A 19,138-nucleotide genomic window follows, 5' to 3' on the forward strand; every position below is an offset into this window, starting at 1 on the left:
TTCTGTGAGATCTGCCATAGTTGGTTTATGCAGCTTTGCAAAAATTTTACTAGATTTTGCACTACTTCGTATTAGCTTTGTCCTACCAAGTTCTGGAATTTATCCATTTATTGTTTTTTAAAAGTTTCTTTCTGTTTAATATCACCCTGCTATGCAAAACCTTTCCCGGACCTTAGTTTCTTAAAAGAAAGACGTTGCTACAGTTCCCAGTTCTTTCTTCTTACAGGCTCAGGTGTACAAGTTATTCTGGGTTAATTTTATCTAATGAAGCCCATTCCTTTTTGTACATAAAAATATCACTTAAACTTATGCTTACAAACTAAAGAGACTAATTGCTCAATATTGAAAACATGGAGACAGTTTTTGCTTAAAATACTAACATGGAAGTAGTCAAATATAGGTCATTTTGTCCTTTTACTTTTAAAAAATGTTACATATTGTATGCACTGTGCTGATGCAAGAATCCTACATTTTAATGAATTATAAAATTATTCTGCATCTCATCATGTCACAGTATTTCTGTACTATTTATTCATATATATATAGATATAGATGGGCTTAATCATTTAAAACTTGTTACAGCAAGAACTTTCCTACCTGTAGGCAATAGATTGCTATGTTTTTAAGAGATTGTGGCAAATTTAAACAGCAGTTCTTTTTGTACGTAATAGGACATTTCATCCTAGAAAAATAAAGTAATGTTTTTGACATTGGATTTGGTGCGGTTTCTAGTGAAACAGTGGTTGGTTGGTTAACATATTTTCTGTAGATGTTGGCATTGCCTGATTGTACAAAAAAGGTAAATTTTGTGGGAATCCTCAGGCCAGGAATATGTTAATTTCATATATGTATTTAATAGTATAAAGCCTTTTGCAGTTTCTATCACCATATAAATACATAGACATTTTATAGTTTTATCAACTACAGAGCTTTAGTGCTTCAAAAGTAATTTTTGGAAAAACGTGCATTCTTATAACATACTGAGTTTCAAAAGCTGCTTTTCTACGAGTATTTGACAAGCTTCTGCTACTCAATAAAATATACGTATTACAGCTATTTTGCTTTCAATAATCCAAGTAGTAGAATGCACATTTGTTATATACTGTTAGGCTTTTTCTACACAGTCTTTGGGCTTGTATATATGTTTAATTTGCATCAACAGATTTCCTTTGCTAAAAGTATTTTCAATGCTTGTTATATTTCATCTGCCAGGTTCACAATCCTTGAAACCATTTCATAAAAAGTATTTTCATAATATTGGTAAGGCTTTTTTCTCCTACCCAAATTCTGCAGGATTTGCACTCTAGTTAATGTCCTGCAGTAGTTTTAAAAAATTGTGAACTTTCAGAGATATTTTCTAAAGTAAAACAATTACCTTTTTATATTTCAAGTGGCCTGGAGTGTTATTAAGAGACTCTGAGATTTGCTGCTGTTTGTAATCTACCTTCTTGGAATCTGCAAATAAAAGTTCTTTCCCTATTTCTGTTCATTTGTTAGGCAAACTCCCTGCATCTTTGTGTGTTTCTGATACTAAAGAGCCAGTGCGGTGACCTTTTAAATCTACACACTTAGCCTCATGACTGAGGCCATTACCCATAAGTGTCAGATTTCTTGTCCTTAAAATGAGAATGGTGATCTCTCATGAGCAAAGTAATGTCTTATAAGTACTTGGGGGAAGGATTTTTAATAAATTGAAATATTCTGAAGTACTTCTGGATACTTGGAACAAGATACCAAAAAAGACATTTCCTAGGAGATCACACCCCGCTTGATCCAATTTGGACCAAATTCAACTAAAGAAATAAGTGCTATATTTTTTAAATGATAAAGTCCTGTACCCGAAACTGAAGTTACTCATTGTAGGTAGTGGGTCAGTTTTTAGGTGTTTGCATATACCTGTGTTTGATCAACCTTAAAAATGATTTTAAGAGAAATATAAACAGTGCTAAGTGATACCTTTCAAAGACAGTTAAAAGCTAGTACAAAAAAAAAAAAAAAAAAGTTTGTTTTATGGGCCTTTCCCTACCAAAAGAAAAACACTTTTTTCCGCTTGAGTTCCAACAGCTGAATGGAAGGAGGGATGTGTTGAGCTCCTCTTGAAGGCAACAGGGTATTTTATTGTGCCCGTGATCCTTTAGTCTTTGGAGCACAAACCCACGTGCTAAGGAAAATCTATCAACAGGAGAAAAGGATTTGGAACTACAGTGAATGTGGGAATTAAAATTTTCCATAAAATTAAAAGATTGTACTGAAGGTACTGACTGAATATTGAGAAGACTCTCCTGAAACTTTTCTGCCTAACCTGGAATTCCCAGCCTGTTGTGCACCGCCTCCCGTGCATATATCCCCATATGCACCACTGTTCTACCTCATTTGAGCCTCAATCACTTTCTTTTTTTTTTTTTTTTTTTTTTTTTTTTGGCGGTGCCTCTTGGCATGCAGGATCTTAGTTCCCCGACCAGGAATTGAACCCGAACCCCCTGCAGTGGGAGTGCACGGAGTCTTAACCACTGGACCGCCAGGGAAGTCCCGAGCCTCGCTCATCTCTCATTGCAAACCTGGTCTTGAATGATGGCCTTAAGTTTAACAACGTTTCTAAGAAACTGGCCTGCTTGTGTTTGCCAAGGTGTACATACTAACCATGTGACCTCCAAGTATCACACAGATCACAGTTTTGGCACTTTTGGTGTGATTCCAAAACTTCTCAGAAACTATTATCAAAGCAATCTAACCAAACCCTAACCCTCAGGCTTATATCAAAGTGACTTTTTTTCTATCTTTTAAACCAGAGCTATTTATAACACTTCTCTTTATGCTCTAACATCTGGCCATCCAACTAATAATTTATCTATTTGGCCATTTTGTAATTTTCTCCACCATGTTACTCAGGATCACCACTTAGCCATTTGACATTTAAAAATTCGGCTTTGGTTTTTGTGACCGGTGCTACTTCTGTCTTAGTTATTTTTTATCCTAAAGAAAACTAACCCAGAAGCTCTTCATTCACTGCATACTCTAATCTACTGCCAATGGTTTGTGTAATAATGCAGTGGATTCCCAAGAAGCAATTCTAAGATAATTTTTAATAAGCTTGGGCACAACTCATTCTTGGCAAATTCGCTAAAAAAATCCCTCAGTTAATGCTTTACCACGGCATAGTCAGAACCTCTCAACTTTTATTTTACCTCTTTGCCCCCTGTTTGGGACAAATAAGGTAACAGTATCTCCCATCACAATCAGTTGTTATGTCTTACAGTCTCTCTGTGCTGTCCTGACATCCTGTGTGTATATAGTGCTTCTGCGAGGCCTTTAAAGACTCTGTGACATTACAGACTAATGACACATCCTGAGCTCCAGAGTGCATCTCATCTGACACCAAATGGACTGTTTTTGTCTCCTCAGTGGAGTTCTTTTTTCTATCTTTCTTTAGGCAGTAATCTTCAACCGTGGATTATCAGTGTCTCTATTCACAGCGTTTCAAATTAAAGCACAGCTTGGTCTTCTGAAAAAAAATTGTTAATGTCTTTGTGGGCTGAGGTATAAAATCAATAATAAATTCAGTTCGTGATTAAATCTTTTTCAAGCCAACTGCAAAGCGTTTAAAATTCACGTGCTTGCAAGCCGTCATTAAATATTGGTTCCAGGGTTTTTGGAGTAAGTTTGAGAAATGCTTTTTCCCAAACCTTTTGGGGCTCAGTGAGGCTGAAAAAACCAGGTGCATCCAAGATCTGATTTCACAGAAAGATTTACTGCTTTACAAACACAAACATGATACTTGGTCTTAATAGAAAAATGACATCAGATACACCCAGAATATGTTTGGTATTGGGATAGCTGCCAGTATGGCACAAAACATAGGATTTTAGAAGCAGGGAGGCATGAAAATAAACTGTATCTTATATTTTGGTACATCAGGAATACTTGTTTGAACAAACATTTGTTTGCTTGAATAAGCCCTTCAGTACTCTAAATGTAAAACTTTAATACTTGTCTCGGGCTCTGACTTTAGTGTTTGATCTAAATGTGATCTAAATGACATTTCATACGTCTGACTAGTGCACTTACTGTTATGTACAGAATTTAAAATGTGATGGTTTTAGTATAAAATTTGGTTTGATACATGATATAAACTATTCAAAATTGTATATTTAAAATCAAGGAAATGTTTTTGTGAACTATTTCTACTGAAGAATGTATTTAAATTAAAATAATTAAAAATAAACAACACGAAGCAGTGATCTGTTAACTGGACAGGTCAGTTATCTGAGCTTGTGTGAGTAACTGGCACACCAGTTGAATAACTTCACCACAGAGCTCAGAAGCATAACCATTTATGAAGTATTCTGTACAAAAGTGACAACCTGAAGATGAGAGTTGGCACTTTGCAACTAGTTCCTAAAGGAGCTGTGTGCCCTGTTCTAAAGGAAAATCCGATTACTTAATGATAGGCCTTTCCTGTCTTGCTGCTGAATTCCAAGTCTCTTATGATCCAGAAATGCCAGGCTGGTATGTTTCAAATGCACTGGGTGTGAATTGCCCCTTGCACTTGCCCATCCCTTTTCCGGTTAAATCTTTTCACATAGCTGCTGCTGCTCCTGAGAAGTCCATCTCCTGGTCGGAGGCGCCCTCTCAGGACCTGAAGCAGAGCTGTAGGTAGCTGCCTTCTCTTATGGTAGATGTGGCCCATCACAATATACCTGCTGCCTGAAAAAAAAAAAAGAAAAAAAAACCAAAATATAAATTCGTAGTTATCTTTCAAATACCACGTAACAATAAGAAAATGTAAGGCTTTTAAGAAATGCCTAAGCTTGAATCTCTTATCTTGCTGCACATGCTGAATCTCAGACATTTAAACCTCAGACAGCAGGTGGAAATAGCCTAGTGACCTTTATAAGATAATCAGATTACTCAGCCTGTAAACAGCCAGCACTAGAAACAAAGGTCCTAATCACAACAGTGCCAGCAGGATTTTACAGAGCACATCTCTAGAAAGACGTGGGAGTGGGCATTACCCGCCCCCCCCCAAACACACGCGCCCAGCAAAAGACGTCTCTAAACTCAGTTTAAAAAGCCCCTTAGGCATCCCGTCTGGCAACAGTGTTTCGTCATTCACTCCACTTGTCAACAAATATTGAGTGTTTGCTTTGTGCCAATCCGCTCAGTTCCCATCTTTAACCGGAGGCGCTGATGGAATTTAAATCAGAGTGGCCGAAATAATACCTGTCTTCTAAATTCTATTCATTTTAGAATAGCCCTCCCCCCCCCCAAAAAAAAAGGTACTGGGGTAACCGATAGAGACCGGGCTGTGACATGTCAAAGTTACAATGGTGACATAAAGAACATATATAAAATGATCACTTAGATCAGTTTCAATACCAGGTTTAAATTCGGGGCATGGCTTATTGCAACTAGAGGAGTCTAGGGCTAATATGTGGACTCGGAAGAAAAACCCGTCCGGAGTGATGTACAGGCGGTTCATCTTGTACAGCCCGTCCCGGTCCACCAGCAGAGTCACCAGCCGGATCCCTGTGCCGAGGACGTCCACATCATGCACGATTCCGTTGACTGCTGCTTTCAAAAAACAAAGAGTTTGGAGAAATGCATAGCGCTCACATCCTCTTTCTCTCCCCAGTGCGTTTCTAACAAATCACGAAATAGTCGACACGGCTCTGGGGCCTGCAGGACCGAGTGGGTGGGTTTCTCTAGGGTTTGGTTTAGGGGTCCCGGTGCACAGCCCGGCGCTCTCGGCTCGGAAGGGCTCGCCCCGCGGCCTGGGCTCGGCCGCCCGGGCCCGGGAGGAGCTGCGGGCGGGGCTCACCGAACTCGCTGGCGCAGTAGGACTCGCGCTCGTCCAAGTCCGCCCTGCAGGCGCGCGCGCAGGGCTCGGCGCCGGGCTCCGCATCCTCCCTCCGCTGTGGGCTGAGGCGCGGCGGCGGCGCGGGCGCGGGTTCCGGGGGCGGTGCGGCCGCGCGCGGCCGGTTGGGGTGGGCAGGGCCGGTGGGGGGCTCGGCGGCGCGCGTAGGAGGCCGCGCGGCCGGGAGGCGCAGGGCCCGGGCGCGCGCGCGCCGCGGGGAGTCCTCCAGCGCGGGCACGCGGCGCGGCGACGCACGGTTCTCGGCCTGCGAGAGGCGCGGGCTCGGCGGGCCAGCGGGCGCGCGCGCGGCCTCCCGGAAGCCGGCCCGGTTCTCGGCGGCCGGCTGGGGCTTCCGGCGCCGCAGGTCGGACCAGGCGCGGGGAGCGGCCTCTGCTGCGCGCGGCCGCCGCGGGGTCTCGGGGACCGACTGCGGCCGGGGCCCAGGAGTCTCCGCACTCGGGCCGCCGCCGGGGTCGGGCTTCCGGTTGTGGGGCGGCGAGGCTGTAGGGAGAGAAGAGGAGAGGCCGGGGAGGCCGTCAGGGTAGGAGAGGCCGGGGAGGCTGAGAGGAGAGGGGAGGGGTGGGGAAAGGGGAGACTGAGAGGGGAGGGAAGGGGACGGGGGTGGGGGGAAGAGGAGAGGCAGAGAAGAGAGGGGAGGGAGGCCGAGAGGAGGGGAGGGGAGGCCGGGGAGGCTGAGAGAGGAGGGAAGGCGGGCAGAGATGAGGCTGTGGAGCGGAGGAGAGGCCGACAGGGGGGAAGAAGAAATGGCTCTGGGAGGGGAGAGGAGATGGGGGACAATGTAAACGTAGCGTACACCTGCGAGAGGCGACGTGGAGAGGGCAGCAGACATGGAAGTGAAGGAAAGAGAACGGGAGGGGGAAGAGGAAGGCGCCCCGGCTGGTGGTGAGCACAGGTTTCCTAGGCCCCAAGGAGACGGAGATGAGGGTCTTGCCCTCTAAGAATGAGGGCAACTAAGAACATTTTTCTCACCACATGGGAACATTTCATTTTGTTAAGGAGGCTTTGCAAATCAATAGCTTTTCAAATTACAACCACCTATTTGTTCTAGGACTAAAGATAACTGACAACTTTGGTTAAATAACAAACTCTTTTGCCCTTTCTTTAATATATATGTAAACATCCGCCTTTTTGCTATGTACAGTTTGTTGAGAAAGTACCAAGAGCAAACCCCAGGGGGAAAGGTCTCATATTACAGGTTCTCCTAATTGTTTAAGCGCCCCTGACAACAGAACTATTTGGTTTTCCCATCCGTGTTTACACTGTCATCTTGGTCTGTGCAGAGTCGAGCATCTGTGAGTGGATTTTTATCTGGCTTCTTGGACACCACTTAGTAGTAAACCGCAGCTTAGAAGGAGGTTTAAAGCGTGGCTGGGCGCAGAGACCCCTGGTTAAGTGTAAAAGCACCCGCATCGCTTACACTGCCCGACCCCCACCCCTTCCCATGGTGGAGGAAAAGCTCGTAAATGGCAAACGGCATGAAAACAAATTTTTTAAATTATTAGTGATTTTCCCCAGTTCTGCAGGCAGGTTGTTGAGCAAACTTCAGCAAGCTTAGAAGCTGGGCCAATTTCCATGCCCAGTTACACAATATCACCTCCCCGTTTGCCTGGGTCCCAGTGCCCTCCAGACGGGCACAAGAGCCCATCTTTATTTTTTCTATTATTTTAACGGCTGGTTTTCAGCATTTCTCTCTGGCATCGAAGAGCTTGGTCTGCCCATTTGCAGTTCTTGCAACACTTCATTTAAAGTGATTTATCTTGCCAAATTGACAGTCTCCTTTAAAATCAGCTTTCACCCAGCAATAATAGCTGATTATAGTTCATGTTTTTGCAGAGAGGTTGATTCTGGCTCATTATGTTCAACGTTGCCCATACACAGCTGAATAAAGTTCTGGTGGATATCCAATTCCTGACTGTCAACTGTTGACCTCACAACTGCTTCCCCATTGATATCACCATCTGTTGTCATGGGAAAGATTGTCTGATATTTGGGTTAAATGCCACTGAAGTCATTCAATTTCCATGTGGAAAAATAACCCAAAGTAAATTACCCTGTGAGGTGCGGAAGCTATTTTTCCCAGAGATAGTGAATCAAACAGAACATCCAAGTAAAAGCCAAACAAAAACACCTCCCCGCAGAGAACCTCTTATTTCTTCATTCCCTCAGTAATTTTCATCTCAGGCATGAAATTGTGTGTGTGTGTGTGTGTGTGTGTTTTAAAGACTCAGGTGTCCCAAGGCCATTGGTTGGCGGCTGCAGGGAGAGGGGAGAAAGGTCCGATTTCGGCTCCCTCCGCTCCCAGCCCCGGAGGGGCGCACCCAGCTCCTCTGATCGCCGGCGGGACGGGGACCCGGGCGCTGGGCGGACCCCGCGCTCCTCCGGGCGCCCGCCGCCCGCCGCGTCCCGCGAGCCCGGCCCGCACGGCTCCCGAAAGGCGCGCCACGACCCCTTTTGACACTTTCCCTCCTCTGTGATGGAGCAACTACTTAACATGCAAAGTTTCTCCAGCCTGCCCGGCTCGCTCGAGATCATTTCAGTAGCTGAACAACTGGCTTCATTCCTATAAAGGCTGCCAAGACACACACAATCTTGGGGACACATTTTGCTCCTTTCGAACACGAACACGGACCTGGAATCTCCTCTCTGGCAAGCCCTGACCCCTTTCTCGTCCCGCCCTTCATCGCGCCCTCTCCCCAGCTCGCCCCCGGATCCCAGACCCTCTCCCAGGGCTCAGCGTTTCATCGATCTTACCTTTTCTCTCCGCCACTGGCGCTTCGGGAGATGATCCAACGATCAAACAGAGGAGCCAGAAAGCTCTAGCTGTCATGTTTGTAGACACGGTTCCCAGGCTCTAAAACTGAGCCTGGGCTTTTGCTCTTTCTCTCCCCCCACCCCTTCTCCACCCCCCCCACCCCCGTTCATGCTAATGAGGGGCAGCCTTTGGGGAAACGGGAATCACTCACTGAACAGACCATTGGAACAAAACCGAGCTGCAGGGATTTCTCCCACCTCCTTAGGGGGACGAGCACGTGGCCTCTCAAAGTTGTCCCTGGGAACGTCTGTCCTGCGATCCGTGGGCAATGAGAGCATCAAAACCTACACTTTAAACCCGTGTGGGTTTGCGGGCCGGGGTTGGGTGGAGGAGAGCGTGGGGTGGCCAGTGGAGAGGAGAAGGATGTTGAGGGGCTGAGGGACAGGGTGGGGGAGTGTGAGTGATAGGGAGATTTGTCTAGATTAAGTCAACAACAAATAGGCAAATTAGAGCTTAAGACAGTTTGGGCTTGCGGAAAGGAGGAGATTCCAGATGACAGAAAATTCATCCCAGATTGTCTCAGGGATTCTGAAAGGAACCAAGTCACTACATCCTAGGTCTGGTTACACTGTTTTACTATATATATAATATTTATATTCTAGAATCAGAAAGGAAAAAAGCCTCAGTAAAATAGCTTTTCTTTTCCCTCCCGCTATCCCCAGTTGAAATTGGTAGCTGGTTGGCTAGATTCATCAAGCCCATGCGAGTGCCTTTTACCCACCAGGAGCTAGAGAATAAAAAAGTAAAAATCATTCCCAGCTCTCTAATGATGGCTCATTTCCTCAAGAAAGGTGGATTTTTCTTTTTTCTTTCTAAGAAAAACTCATTCACTACTTAGGTCTGAATTCTTGAAATGGCTCTGTATATTTGTCCTGAGCTAAGGACCCTGTCCCTCAGACTGAACAGAAACAGCATTCACCAAAGGGGGAAGTAAGCTCACCATAGTAAACCCACAGCCTTACCGACATGTATCTCATTTCAACAGCTTCAAATCCAAAAGGAAGGGGAAATGCATTGAGATGAAGGCATTTTTATCTGAAGCACGTGAGCCAACAGTGAGATGCAACTGCTGAAAGAAATAACAAACTTTTGCTGCACTAATATCTTATGTCTCAAAAATAATAGTGCTAGTGGACCGATCAGATTTGGGGCAGGGGGGATCATGTTTTCAAGAAAGACACTGGAAAGCTAGAAGGAAAACAACTGGGTGGTGAGAGGGCTGGAGTCCATCATGGTCAAGTTCTTTTGGAGGAACTGAGAATAGGCAGCCTAGGCACAGAAAAATATTTGTTATATTTTGGGAAAGAACCAGTAAGTAGAAGTTATGAAGTGACAGGTTTAATTTCAGTTTAAGAAACAATATTCTAACAACTGAGATCTCCAAGAAAGCAGGCTGCTTTGAGGTGTTGTGACAATGAGGTCCTGACCATTGGGGGTATCCAAAGAGAACGTGACTCAGGGATACTGTAGAACAGGTTCCTGAATTCGGTGTGTGTTGGTTTGAGGGATGTGGTGAGATAAATGTGTTCTAGGGAGGAGTTGGCTGTCTAGTCACAGGCTGACAATATGTTGGAGGGGGTCACTATGTCTGTAGTCTAGTTCTCAACTTTCCTCAGCTTGAAACTCAGTTTTGTCAGTGGATTAGATTTGTGGGACCAACTCACGTTAACCAAACTCATAAAAAGCAGATGTATAAACCAGAATGTCACTTATTAATTTGTAATAGAGAGGATATAGCAAAGGTGATTCAGAGGTCTAATGATTAATCAGGAGATTGCCTGTTGAGCACTAAATCAAATTGCAGTTGAAGGTGGGCTAATCCTCCCTCATTTGAGTTTTAGAGGAGCAAATTCTCTATTTCCTCCAAAAGAGTATATCTCTTCAGTCACTGCAAGGCTTAGGTACACCAGAGTCAGTGTGTCCAGATTCTGGCCCAGACCAAAAAACACTGTGAAATTCATGCTTTGGGGTTTATAATTTATAGATGTCCTTAGATCCCTTTCTTTCACGTACTCTTTAAGTCAAGTGGAATAAAATTAACTAGGCTTAAGCTTTCTCAGTTACAACCACATCTCAGACATAGCTGCCTGAGATAATATTCAAGTCACTCAGATCCAGTTTGGGGTGTTCCCGAAACTCTTCTGTTGCAGGAATGTTGTGAATGCCCTGAAGCCCACACCCTGAAATGTAGAGGCAGAGAACTGACTGGAAGGCTCCTAGAGGCTCCCAGGGTGGCACCAGCCTGGAAGAACTTGCCAGGGTCCAAGGCTGCGTCTTGGGCAGCACATGGCTTGCAGGAGCAGAAGCCATATTCATGGTGGAAAGCACAGAGAGCTCGAAGAGACTGAACTATGTAAGTCAGAATGCCACTTTATTAATTTACAACAAGAAATTGACTCAGGCAGACCTGCAGGCTCGTGTCAGCCTGGCTAGAGTTCTCCTTCTAAAAACAAGTCACCTGGGAAGCCAAATTATCATCAGAGTGCTTGGTAATATAAGCCAGAGCATGGGGAGTTCGTCCTATAATTGGAATGTTTAAAGGTATTGGTTTCTCATAACCTAATATGTCCACCTTTACATGCCTATCTTCCACGTGTCAGGTGGAAGAACCTAGGAGCCTAATTGCCTTCCTCTCCCCTGCCAATTTCTGGCATTTTGAGTGTATCTTTCTGCCTTGCAAATAATTGTTGAGCATCTACTGTGTGTTGTGTAGTAAAGGATTTGTGCCAGGTTCCTGGCATGGAGCTTCTAACTCTTGGAATTTACCAAGTGATGGAAGCATCTTAATGATTCACGAGCTTCCTGGATCCCACCTGAGTTTATGCTAATTGGAGGGCCCCTTGATAGCTTAGGGCTGGGAGCTGGTCATCAGAAAGACCAACCATGTAATTAGAGGGTTGGGACTTTGAGCCTGTCTGACCTCCAGGGGGCGGAGAGAGGCTGGAGATTGGGTTCAATCAGATGGTCAGTGATTTAATCCATCATGCCTGCTTAATGAAACCCATTGACAACTCAGTGGAGCTTCCTGGTCGGTGACCACATTGATGTGCTAGAAGGGTGATGCACTGTGATCCGTGGAGAGAAAACCCTGAAGCATCTGGGACCCTCCCAGATCTTGCCCTATGTGTCTCTTCATTTGGCTGGGTCTGATTTGTATCCTTTATAATAAAACTTTGATCGTAAGTAGAGCACTTTCCTGAGTTTTGTGAGTTGTTGTAGAGAATTATCGAGCCTGAGAGGAATCATGAGAACCCTCTAGATTTATACCCAGCTGTCTGAAATGAGGGCAGTCTTGTTCTGGGTCATCTGCCCTTTAACTAGTGAGGCCTGCGCTAACTCTGGGTGGTTACTGTCAGAATTGAGTTGCAGCCCACCACTTGGTATCAAAACACTATGTGCCCCGGGAATTCCCTGGTGGTCCAGTGGTTAGGACTTGGCGCTTTCACTGCCAGGGCCCAGGTTCAATCCCTAGTTGGGGAACTAAGATCCCGCAAGCTGTGCAGCACAGCCAAGGAAAAACAAAAGCAAAAACAAAGAAACACCATGTGCCAGGCGTTTTAGAAGCTGGAAATACCCGTCGTCATCATCTTTCTTCAAAAAGAGTACAGTACTGTTGCTCTGGTTCCCATTAGGTAAATTAGGGTCATGTTCTCGTTCGAGTTCAGGACCATCCTGATTGGGGCCGAGGTCCCCCCAGATTCTTCAGGCTTTCACAGATAGCTGCTAGGTTTACTCCTACAGGCACCAGGCTAGGTCCTGGAATACTGGGACATAAATCCTCCCCTCAAGTGGCTCACAGACTGCTGTGGGGAATAACGTTCCGTTATAGTGTTAAGTGCAATATTAAAAGGCTACAGGAGACATCACATAAACTCTGGTTTGAAGAATGACTGGGACTCACCAGATAGACCAAGGAGGGCAGGCATTGCAGGCTGAGACAACAGCACATGCAATGGCACCGGGGTACGAGAGAGCATGTGAATCTACCCAGGTCCAGGAAGCATGGCGGCACACTAGGGAAGGAGCCCCAACGGGGGAAGATGCTGAGAACCTCGATGCCCTATAGATGGACTCTCCACAGACAATGGTAAGTAGCTGCTTTTTATTTTTTAATTTTATTTATTTAATTTTTAAAATTTATTGGCCATGCCACTCGTCTTGTGGGATCTTAGTTCCCGGACCAGGAGTCGAGCTCAGGCCCTCAGCAGTGATGAAAGCACCGAGTCCTAACCACCGGACCTCGAGGGAATTCCCTAAGTAGCTGCTTTTTAATTCTTGATTTTGTTTTCCTATCACTCTACGTTACTGTAATGAAAAATTTGGAAAATAAAAATAGAGTAGACACAAGAACTACCACCATCAATCACTTCCATGGTGGCGCAGTGGTTAAGAATCTGCCTGCCAATGCAGGGGACACGGGTTCAAGCCCTGGTCTGGGAAGATCCCACATGCCGCGGAGCAACTAAGCCCGTGCGCCGCAACTACTGAGCCTGCACTCTAGAGCCAGCGAGCGACGACTACTGAGCCCACATGCCACAACTACTGAAGCCCGCACGCCTAGAAGCCCGTGCACTGCAACGAAGAGTAGCCCCCGCTCACCGCAACTAGAGAAAGCCCGCGTGCAGCAACCAAGACCCAACGCAGCCTTAATTAATTAATTAAAGGAAAAAAAAAACCAACAATCACTGCAATATTCCCATGTTTTTCCTTCCAGGCTCTTTCTTAGATACCATTTCACACAGATGCCATCAGAGGACCAACACTATTTTGGATCCTGTTGTTCACATGACACCATGACAAGGGCACTTCCCCATTTCACCTGTCATGTATACAATTTTGTATTCAGCTTTTATTCAATGAAAATTAAAATATTACAAACTCTTTGTAGATACGAAATCTCATAAGTCCATAATATGTTCTCATTTAGACAAACTATCATTTGTGAACATTTTAGGCTGTTTTCAATTTTTGCTGTTGTAAAACGTTCCGTGTCCCCGTTAACAAAGGAATGAATGCATTGAGACATACTGAAATACTCTAGAGCAGGGTTTCTCCACCTCGGCACTATTGACATTTTGAGCAAGATAATTCTTTGTCATGCATTGTTAACCGGTATCTCTGGCTTTATCTACTGGATACCAGTAGCGCCCCCCACCTCCAGTTGTGACGATCTAAACTGTCTCCAGACATTGCGATGTCTCCTGGGGACAAAATCGTGAACCATAATCATTGCTAGACAGCAATGAAATTAAATGAGCTACAATTACAAAAGCAAAGTATAGATGAATCTCATAAACATGATATCAAGTAAAAGAAGTCTGACACAAAAGACTATATACTATGTAATTTCATTTCTATAAATTCACAAATAGACAAAATTAATCTATGGAGTTAAAAGTCAGGTTATGGTTATCCTGGGGATGGGTAGTGACTGGAAAGAATACAGAGGGGGAGGTGTTCTGTGCTGTTGAAGTGTTGTATAGTTTGATCTACTAAATTTTTTTAAAATTTATTTTTGGCTGCATTGGGTCTTCATTGCTGCTCATGGGTTTCTCTAGTTGCCTCCAGCGGGGACTCCTCTTCCTTGTGGTGCACGGACTTCTCATTGCGGAGCACGGGCTCTAGGCTCTCAGGCTTCAGTAGCTGTGGCATGCAGGCTCAGTAGTTGTGGCTCGTGGGCTTAGTTGCTCTGAGGCCTGTGGAATCTCCCCAGACCAGGGATCAAACCGGTGTCCGCTGCATTGGCAGGCGGATTTTTAACCACTGTGCCAACAGGGAAGTCCGTGATCTATTAATTTTTGATATCTTAAATAAGAAATGTTACCGTTGGGACTTCCCTATTGGTCCAGTGGTTAGGGCTCCCCGCTTCCACTGCAAAGAGCAAGGGTTCAATCCCTGATCAAGGAACTAAGATCCCACAAGCCGCGAAGGGTGGCCAAAAAAGAAAAAAGAAAAAAAAGAAAACTATTGAAAATAATATAATGAATACCTGCATAAGTGTGACCCAGTTTCCCAGTTTTATCAAATCTTAATAATTTTTTCCATATTTGCTTCATGTTTTTTTAATGTTAAAATAGTACAGATATAGTTAGTGGTAGCCAGTCTCCAGGATGACTGGTCCCCAGTGATCCCTACTTCCTGGTATTCACACCTTGTGTAGTCCCTTCCCACTACAAGTCCCCTGTAGTTGTAGCAGGACTGGTCAGAGTGACCAATAGCATAAGGAAAAAGTGAAAATATACACTTCCAAGACTAGGTTACAAAAAGACTGAACTCTCACCTCTTTCTTTTAGATCGTTTCCTCTGGGGAAGCCAGCTGCTGTGTTGGGAGGACACTCAGGCAGTCTGTGAGAGGCCCACAGCAAGGAAGCAACTGAAGTCTTCAGCCAACAGTCAGTGAGAAGCTGAGGTCTGCCAACAGCTAGTAAGTTAGCCTGAAGGCAGATCCTCTCCCAGTTGAGCCTCCAGATAAGACTGCAGCCCCAGTGCAGAGCCTGACTGAAACCTCCCCCTGAGAGACCTGAACCACCCGGTAAACCACTCCCAGATTCCTGGCCCAGAGAAAGTGTGAGTAATAATGTTCATTGTTTTAAGCTGCTAAATTTTGGGGTAATTCGTTTTGTGGCAATAAATAACTAATACACAGTTGAAGGCCCCTCAGGCTCCTCCCTCATCCAATTTCTTTTCCTTCCCAGAGGTAATCATTATGCTGAACTTGGGGTCTCTACCATTCTCCTGGATGTTTTTCCTATTATGATTTTGTCAACTATAGTAAAAAGATATCTTATAAATTAATTTTGAGGGGTTTAAAAATTATAATTACAAATTTTGGAACATTCCATATAAATATGCAATTGTAGTTCAATAAATCATCTCTGAAATGAGTAATAAAATTGGGAAATCTTTCCCTTCTTAATTTGGGAACTGCCTTGTCTAATATTACAATGAAATGTAAAGGAAAATCTATTGTTAATAACAATAATAATAGCTGCCATCTACTGAGCACCGTTCCAAGTATTAAATCTTTGTATAAACATATGAGCTTATACTTTTATTATCCCAGTTTAGGGATAAGAGAAAGGTTAAGTAACTTGCCCAAGGTTATACAGCTAGTAATTAATGGATTCCAAAACTATTAGCTACTACCAGTGCTCTTTATATAAGGTAGAAATTAAAGAGAAGGGAAAAGATCCAATTAACATAAATGTAGCTGTTAGGAGGTTCCTCTGCAAATGGCCGTGAGGTCTAAGTTGATCATCTTAACTACCTTCTTCCATCATTTATTCCCTGTTCCTCCTACCCTCAGCTGGGCAGGGGTCTATGCCTGGTAAGGAGACTCAAAACTTTTTTCCTGTAGGACCTGAGATCTTGGTGGTCCTGTCTTTATTGGATTGCTGTGCTTTCCCATTAACTGGGTCTTTGGGACAAGGGCACACTAAGATGTGCCCCCCAGTGAATCCTTGGATTCCAGACATTTCCTCTTTCCTCCACTAAGTAGCAAAGCGTTTTCCCGTTGGTAATCACATCGTTCACCAAGGCTTAGTTCAGGGACTGTCATACCTGGGGCTGCTATAACAAAGTACCACAGCCTGCACGGCTTAAACCACAAACATTCATTTCTCATAGTTCTGGGGCTGGAAGTCTGAGATCAGGGTATCAGTATGGTTGGGCTCTGGCGAGAGCTCTCTTCCTGGCTCCCAGATGGCTGCCTTCTTGCTGCCTCCTCACATGTCAGAGAGAGAGAGACAGACAGACAGAGCGCAACAGAGAGACAGACAGAGACAGAGACAGAGAAAGGGCTCTGGACCCTTCTTCATTTTATAAGGACACTAATCCCATCCTGGGGCTCCACCCTCATGACCTCATCTAAAAGCCTCACCTCCTGATACCATAACACTGTGGCTTCTACCCATCGATTTGGGGGTAACATAAACATTCAGCTCATAACAGTGACCGCCCCCCTTCTCTGCCTATTGATTCAGCAGCCTGAGGAGTCCCAGATGGCCAAGGGGCAGCCTCAGATCCAATTGAATGGAGCCATGATAGTATTTCCTGGCCTAAAGATCTCTCCACCGGGCACTAGAACCTCTAGACCCACTGAGTCTTAGATCACTGTCAAGGAAAGCAAAAAGATTCTTCCAGGGAATTATTAGGGGTCATAGTGGGAGAAGCCACCCCTACCTCCTCTCCTTGGTTACTGGACCTGCGCATTCTGGCAGTGTCTAAGTCGAGGAATGGTCGTGCTAGCAGAAGCCCTGCAGGCAAAGAAGACAAATCCATACCCAGAACACGTGTCTGTCCCTGTGAGGACAGGACGCTGTCCGCACATCCCAGTCTTACTGCAAACAAGGGATTATTGTTTTGCCTCTCAGGGTGCGACCCTCCCCTTGGAGAAGCGCCCTCTGCTGGCATTTCCTAAGATCTGCGTCCATGAGCATCCTCTTCTAATTGGCATCTATCCGTGTTGGTTCCTCATTGCTTTTGGTAGCCCTTTCTTCTCCTTCTATTTGAGGAGTTGCAGATATCTCCTAGTTTCATTGATGGTGTTGTTTGTGGTTCTGCTTCTCATTCCCCTTGTGCTTTTGTAGGATTTTTCGAGAGGAGTGGAGAAAAATGGCAACTTTACTGTAGTTTTTAATACTGAAATCCGGTAAAATTTAAACGTATGATCATTCTGAATGTTAATATCATTGGCTTGTATTTTAATATTAATTCTGGTGTACTTTCTGACATTCTTAAACGAGTTTTGAAAATTTGGACTAATACAATACTAATATTGTACCCTTTGACCCACTCCTCACGTTGCCCCTGAGATTGCTTGGGGTCAAAGGAAAAATGATAAAAAAGGGGACAATTAGTAAGGCCCTAAAATGTTTTTCATGAGGTCCATCAATGATATAGTCATACCATCCCTGTTTGTCAAGCTTCTAAGGCAGTTCCTAGACAAGGGGCCAGGTGATTCTTTGTTATGGGGCTAACCTGTGCATTGTAAGATGGCAAGGTTACCGGGTCTGCGTATGTGTGTGTGTGTGTGTGTGTGTCTGTGGCAGTTTTAAGTTATTAGTTCTTAAAATCAGAACTTTTTAATGGAAGCAACTGGACCAAATATCTGTCAGAGGATTTTGAGACTCATTAAAACAAAGTTGAATGAGGAAAAAAAAAAAAACAACCCAGTCTACATCACCTAAAATCAACAGTCATGGTGGAACAATTAATATGGAATACTCAAAATAAAATGTACAACATTTGTGTTGAGGACAGGTGCCAGTGTTTTGCATGGCTAGTTAGCATTCATGCCTCTTTTTCTTTTTAAGGAATTACCTCTTCCCCTTTATGGGAAGAATTGGTGGGAGGGTGATCCCTTTGTGGCCCCGTGAATCAACAGGAGAAAGTTGGACCAATTGTAAGCTTTTCCTGGGAAACTTGATTCTGGAGCAAGTGACCCTAGGATGAAGAAAATTATCAGAGGCACTTATTGCAGGTCTAGCTGCATGAAAAGTGGCAATGCTGGCAGCAGTGTCCCTGACAAGTGTCCCTGGCTCTGAGAGTCACTGTGCTTCCAGCTTCTTGCTTTTGGGGGGCCATTGGTGTGTCCTTATTCTTGCTGGTTCCCACGACTGGTCCTCCAGTTTTGCCCTCCTATTTAGTAAGCACCTCCCTTCCCCATGTCTTTCCAATGAATTCTCATTTGCTTTGCTCAGGTTGGGCTGGTTTGTTTCCATTGTTGGAAACAAGATGGAACTAGCAAAGGAGATTGAGAAATTGACTGGAGAACCGAGAAAAAAGACATTTTTCTGGAAGCCTGGGAAAAGGGTGTGTTTCAAGAAGAAATAACCGGAGGCTTCCCTGGTGGCACAGTGGTTAAGAATCCGCCTGCCAATGCAGGGCATATGGGTTCAAGCCCTGGTCCGGGAAGATCCCACATGCCGTGGAGCAACTAAGCCCGTGCGCCACAACTACTGAGCCTGCAACCTAGAGCCTGCGAGCCACAACTACTGAGCCCACGTGCCACAACTACTGAAGCCCGCAGGCCTAGAGCCCGTGTTCCACAACAAGAGAAGCCACCGCAATGAGAAGCCCGCGCACCACAACGAAGAGTAGCCCCGGCTCGCCGCAACTAGAGGAAGCCCGCGCGCAGCAACGAAGACCCAATGCAGCCAAAAATAAATAAATAAATAAAAAATAAAAAGAATTTCAAACTTCAGGTCAAAGTCAAGCAAGAAAAGGACTGAAAGGTATTTCTTAAATTTGCCAATTAAGAGGTCCCTCTCCAGGAGGACTGTGGCCAGCGACAGAGGAATGAAGAGAACATGGCAGGTGGAGGGAAGGAGACCCTGGGTACTCAGGAGCCGCCCTTGAGGCAACCTGACTGCATGGAGGGAGGTACCCAGGACTCATGCCAGGTGCCCAGGACCAAGGGTGAGCTTTTAAGGACTGGAGAATCTGTAGAA

General features: G+C 44.8%; 1 protein-coding gene and 1 long non-coding RNA gene across 5 annotated transcripts; one reads left to right on the forward strand and one right to left on the reverse strand.

Moving 5' to 3' along the window:
* Window positions 1–3,729: 3,729 nt before the first annotated feature.
* Window positions 3,730–9,073, reverse strand: LOC309650564 (UPF0450 protein C17orf58). 3 transcript variants are annotated; one of them, XM_082442144.1, is made up of 5 exons: window positions 8,848–9,073; window positions 8,627–8,695; window positions 5,819–6,355; window positions 5,377–5,568; window positions 3,730–4,704 (listed from the first exon to the last, which is right to left on the reverse strand). In XM_082442144.1, the coding sequence occupies exons 1-5, from the start codon at window positions 8,963–8,965 to the stop codon at window positions 4,514–4,516; spliced, it is 1,107 nt and encodes a 368-aa protein (XP_082298270.1). In that variant the 5' UTR covers window positions 8,966–9,073; the 3' UTR covers window positions 3,730–4,513. The 3 variants fall into 3 exon arrangements, with proteins under 3 accessions (XP_082298270.1, XP_082298269.1, XP_082298271.1); XM_082442143.1 differs by having other exon boundaries at window positions 8,839–9,073; XM_082442145.1 differs by lacking the exon at window positions 8,848–9,073 and having other exon boundaries at window positions 8,627–8,780.
* Window positions 9,074–12,683: 3,610 nt separating this feature from the next.
* Window positions 12,684–18,876, forward strand: LOC309650607. 2 transcript variants are annotated; one of them, XR_014257635.1, is made up of 3 exons: window positions 12,684–12,774; window positions 14,981–15,254; window positions 18,389–18,876. It is a non-coding gene; the product is annotated as an uncharacterized lncRNA (long non-coding RNA). The 2 variants fall into 2 exon arrangements; XR_014257634.1 differs by having other exon boundaries at window positions 14,981–18,876.
* The last annotated feature ends 262 nt before the right edge of the window (window positions 18,877–19,138 follow it).

The sequence above is a fragment of the Balaenoptera physalus genome, assembly GCF_965194825.1.
Source record: "Balaenoptera physalus genome assembly, chromosome: 20".
Classification (NCBI taxonomy): Eukaryota; Metazoa; Chordata; class Mammalia; order Artiodactyla; family Balaenopteridae; genus Balaenoptera; species Balaenoptera physalus.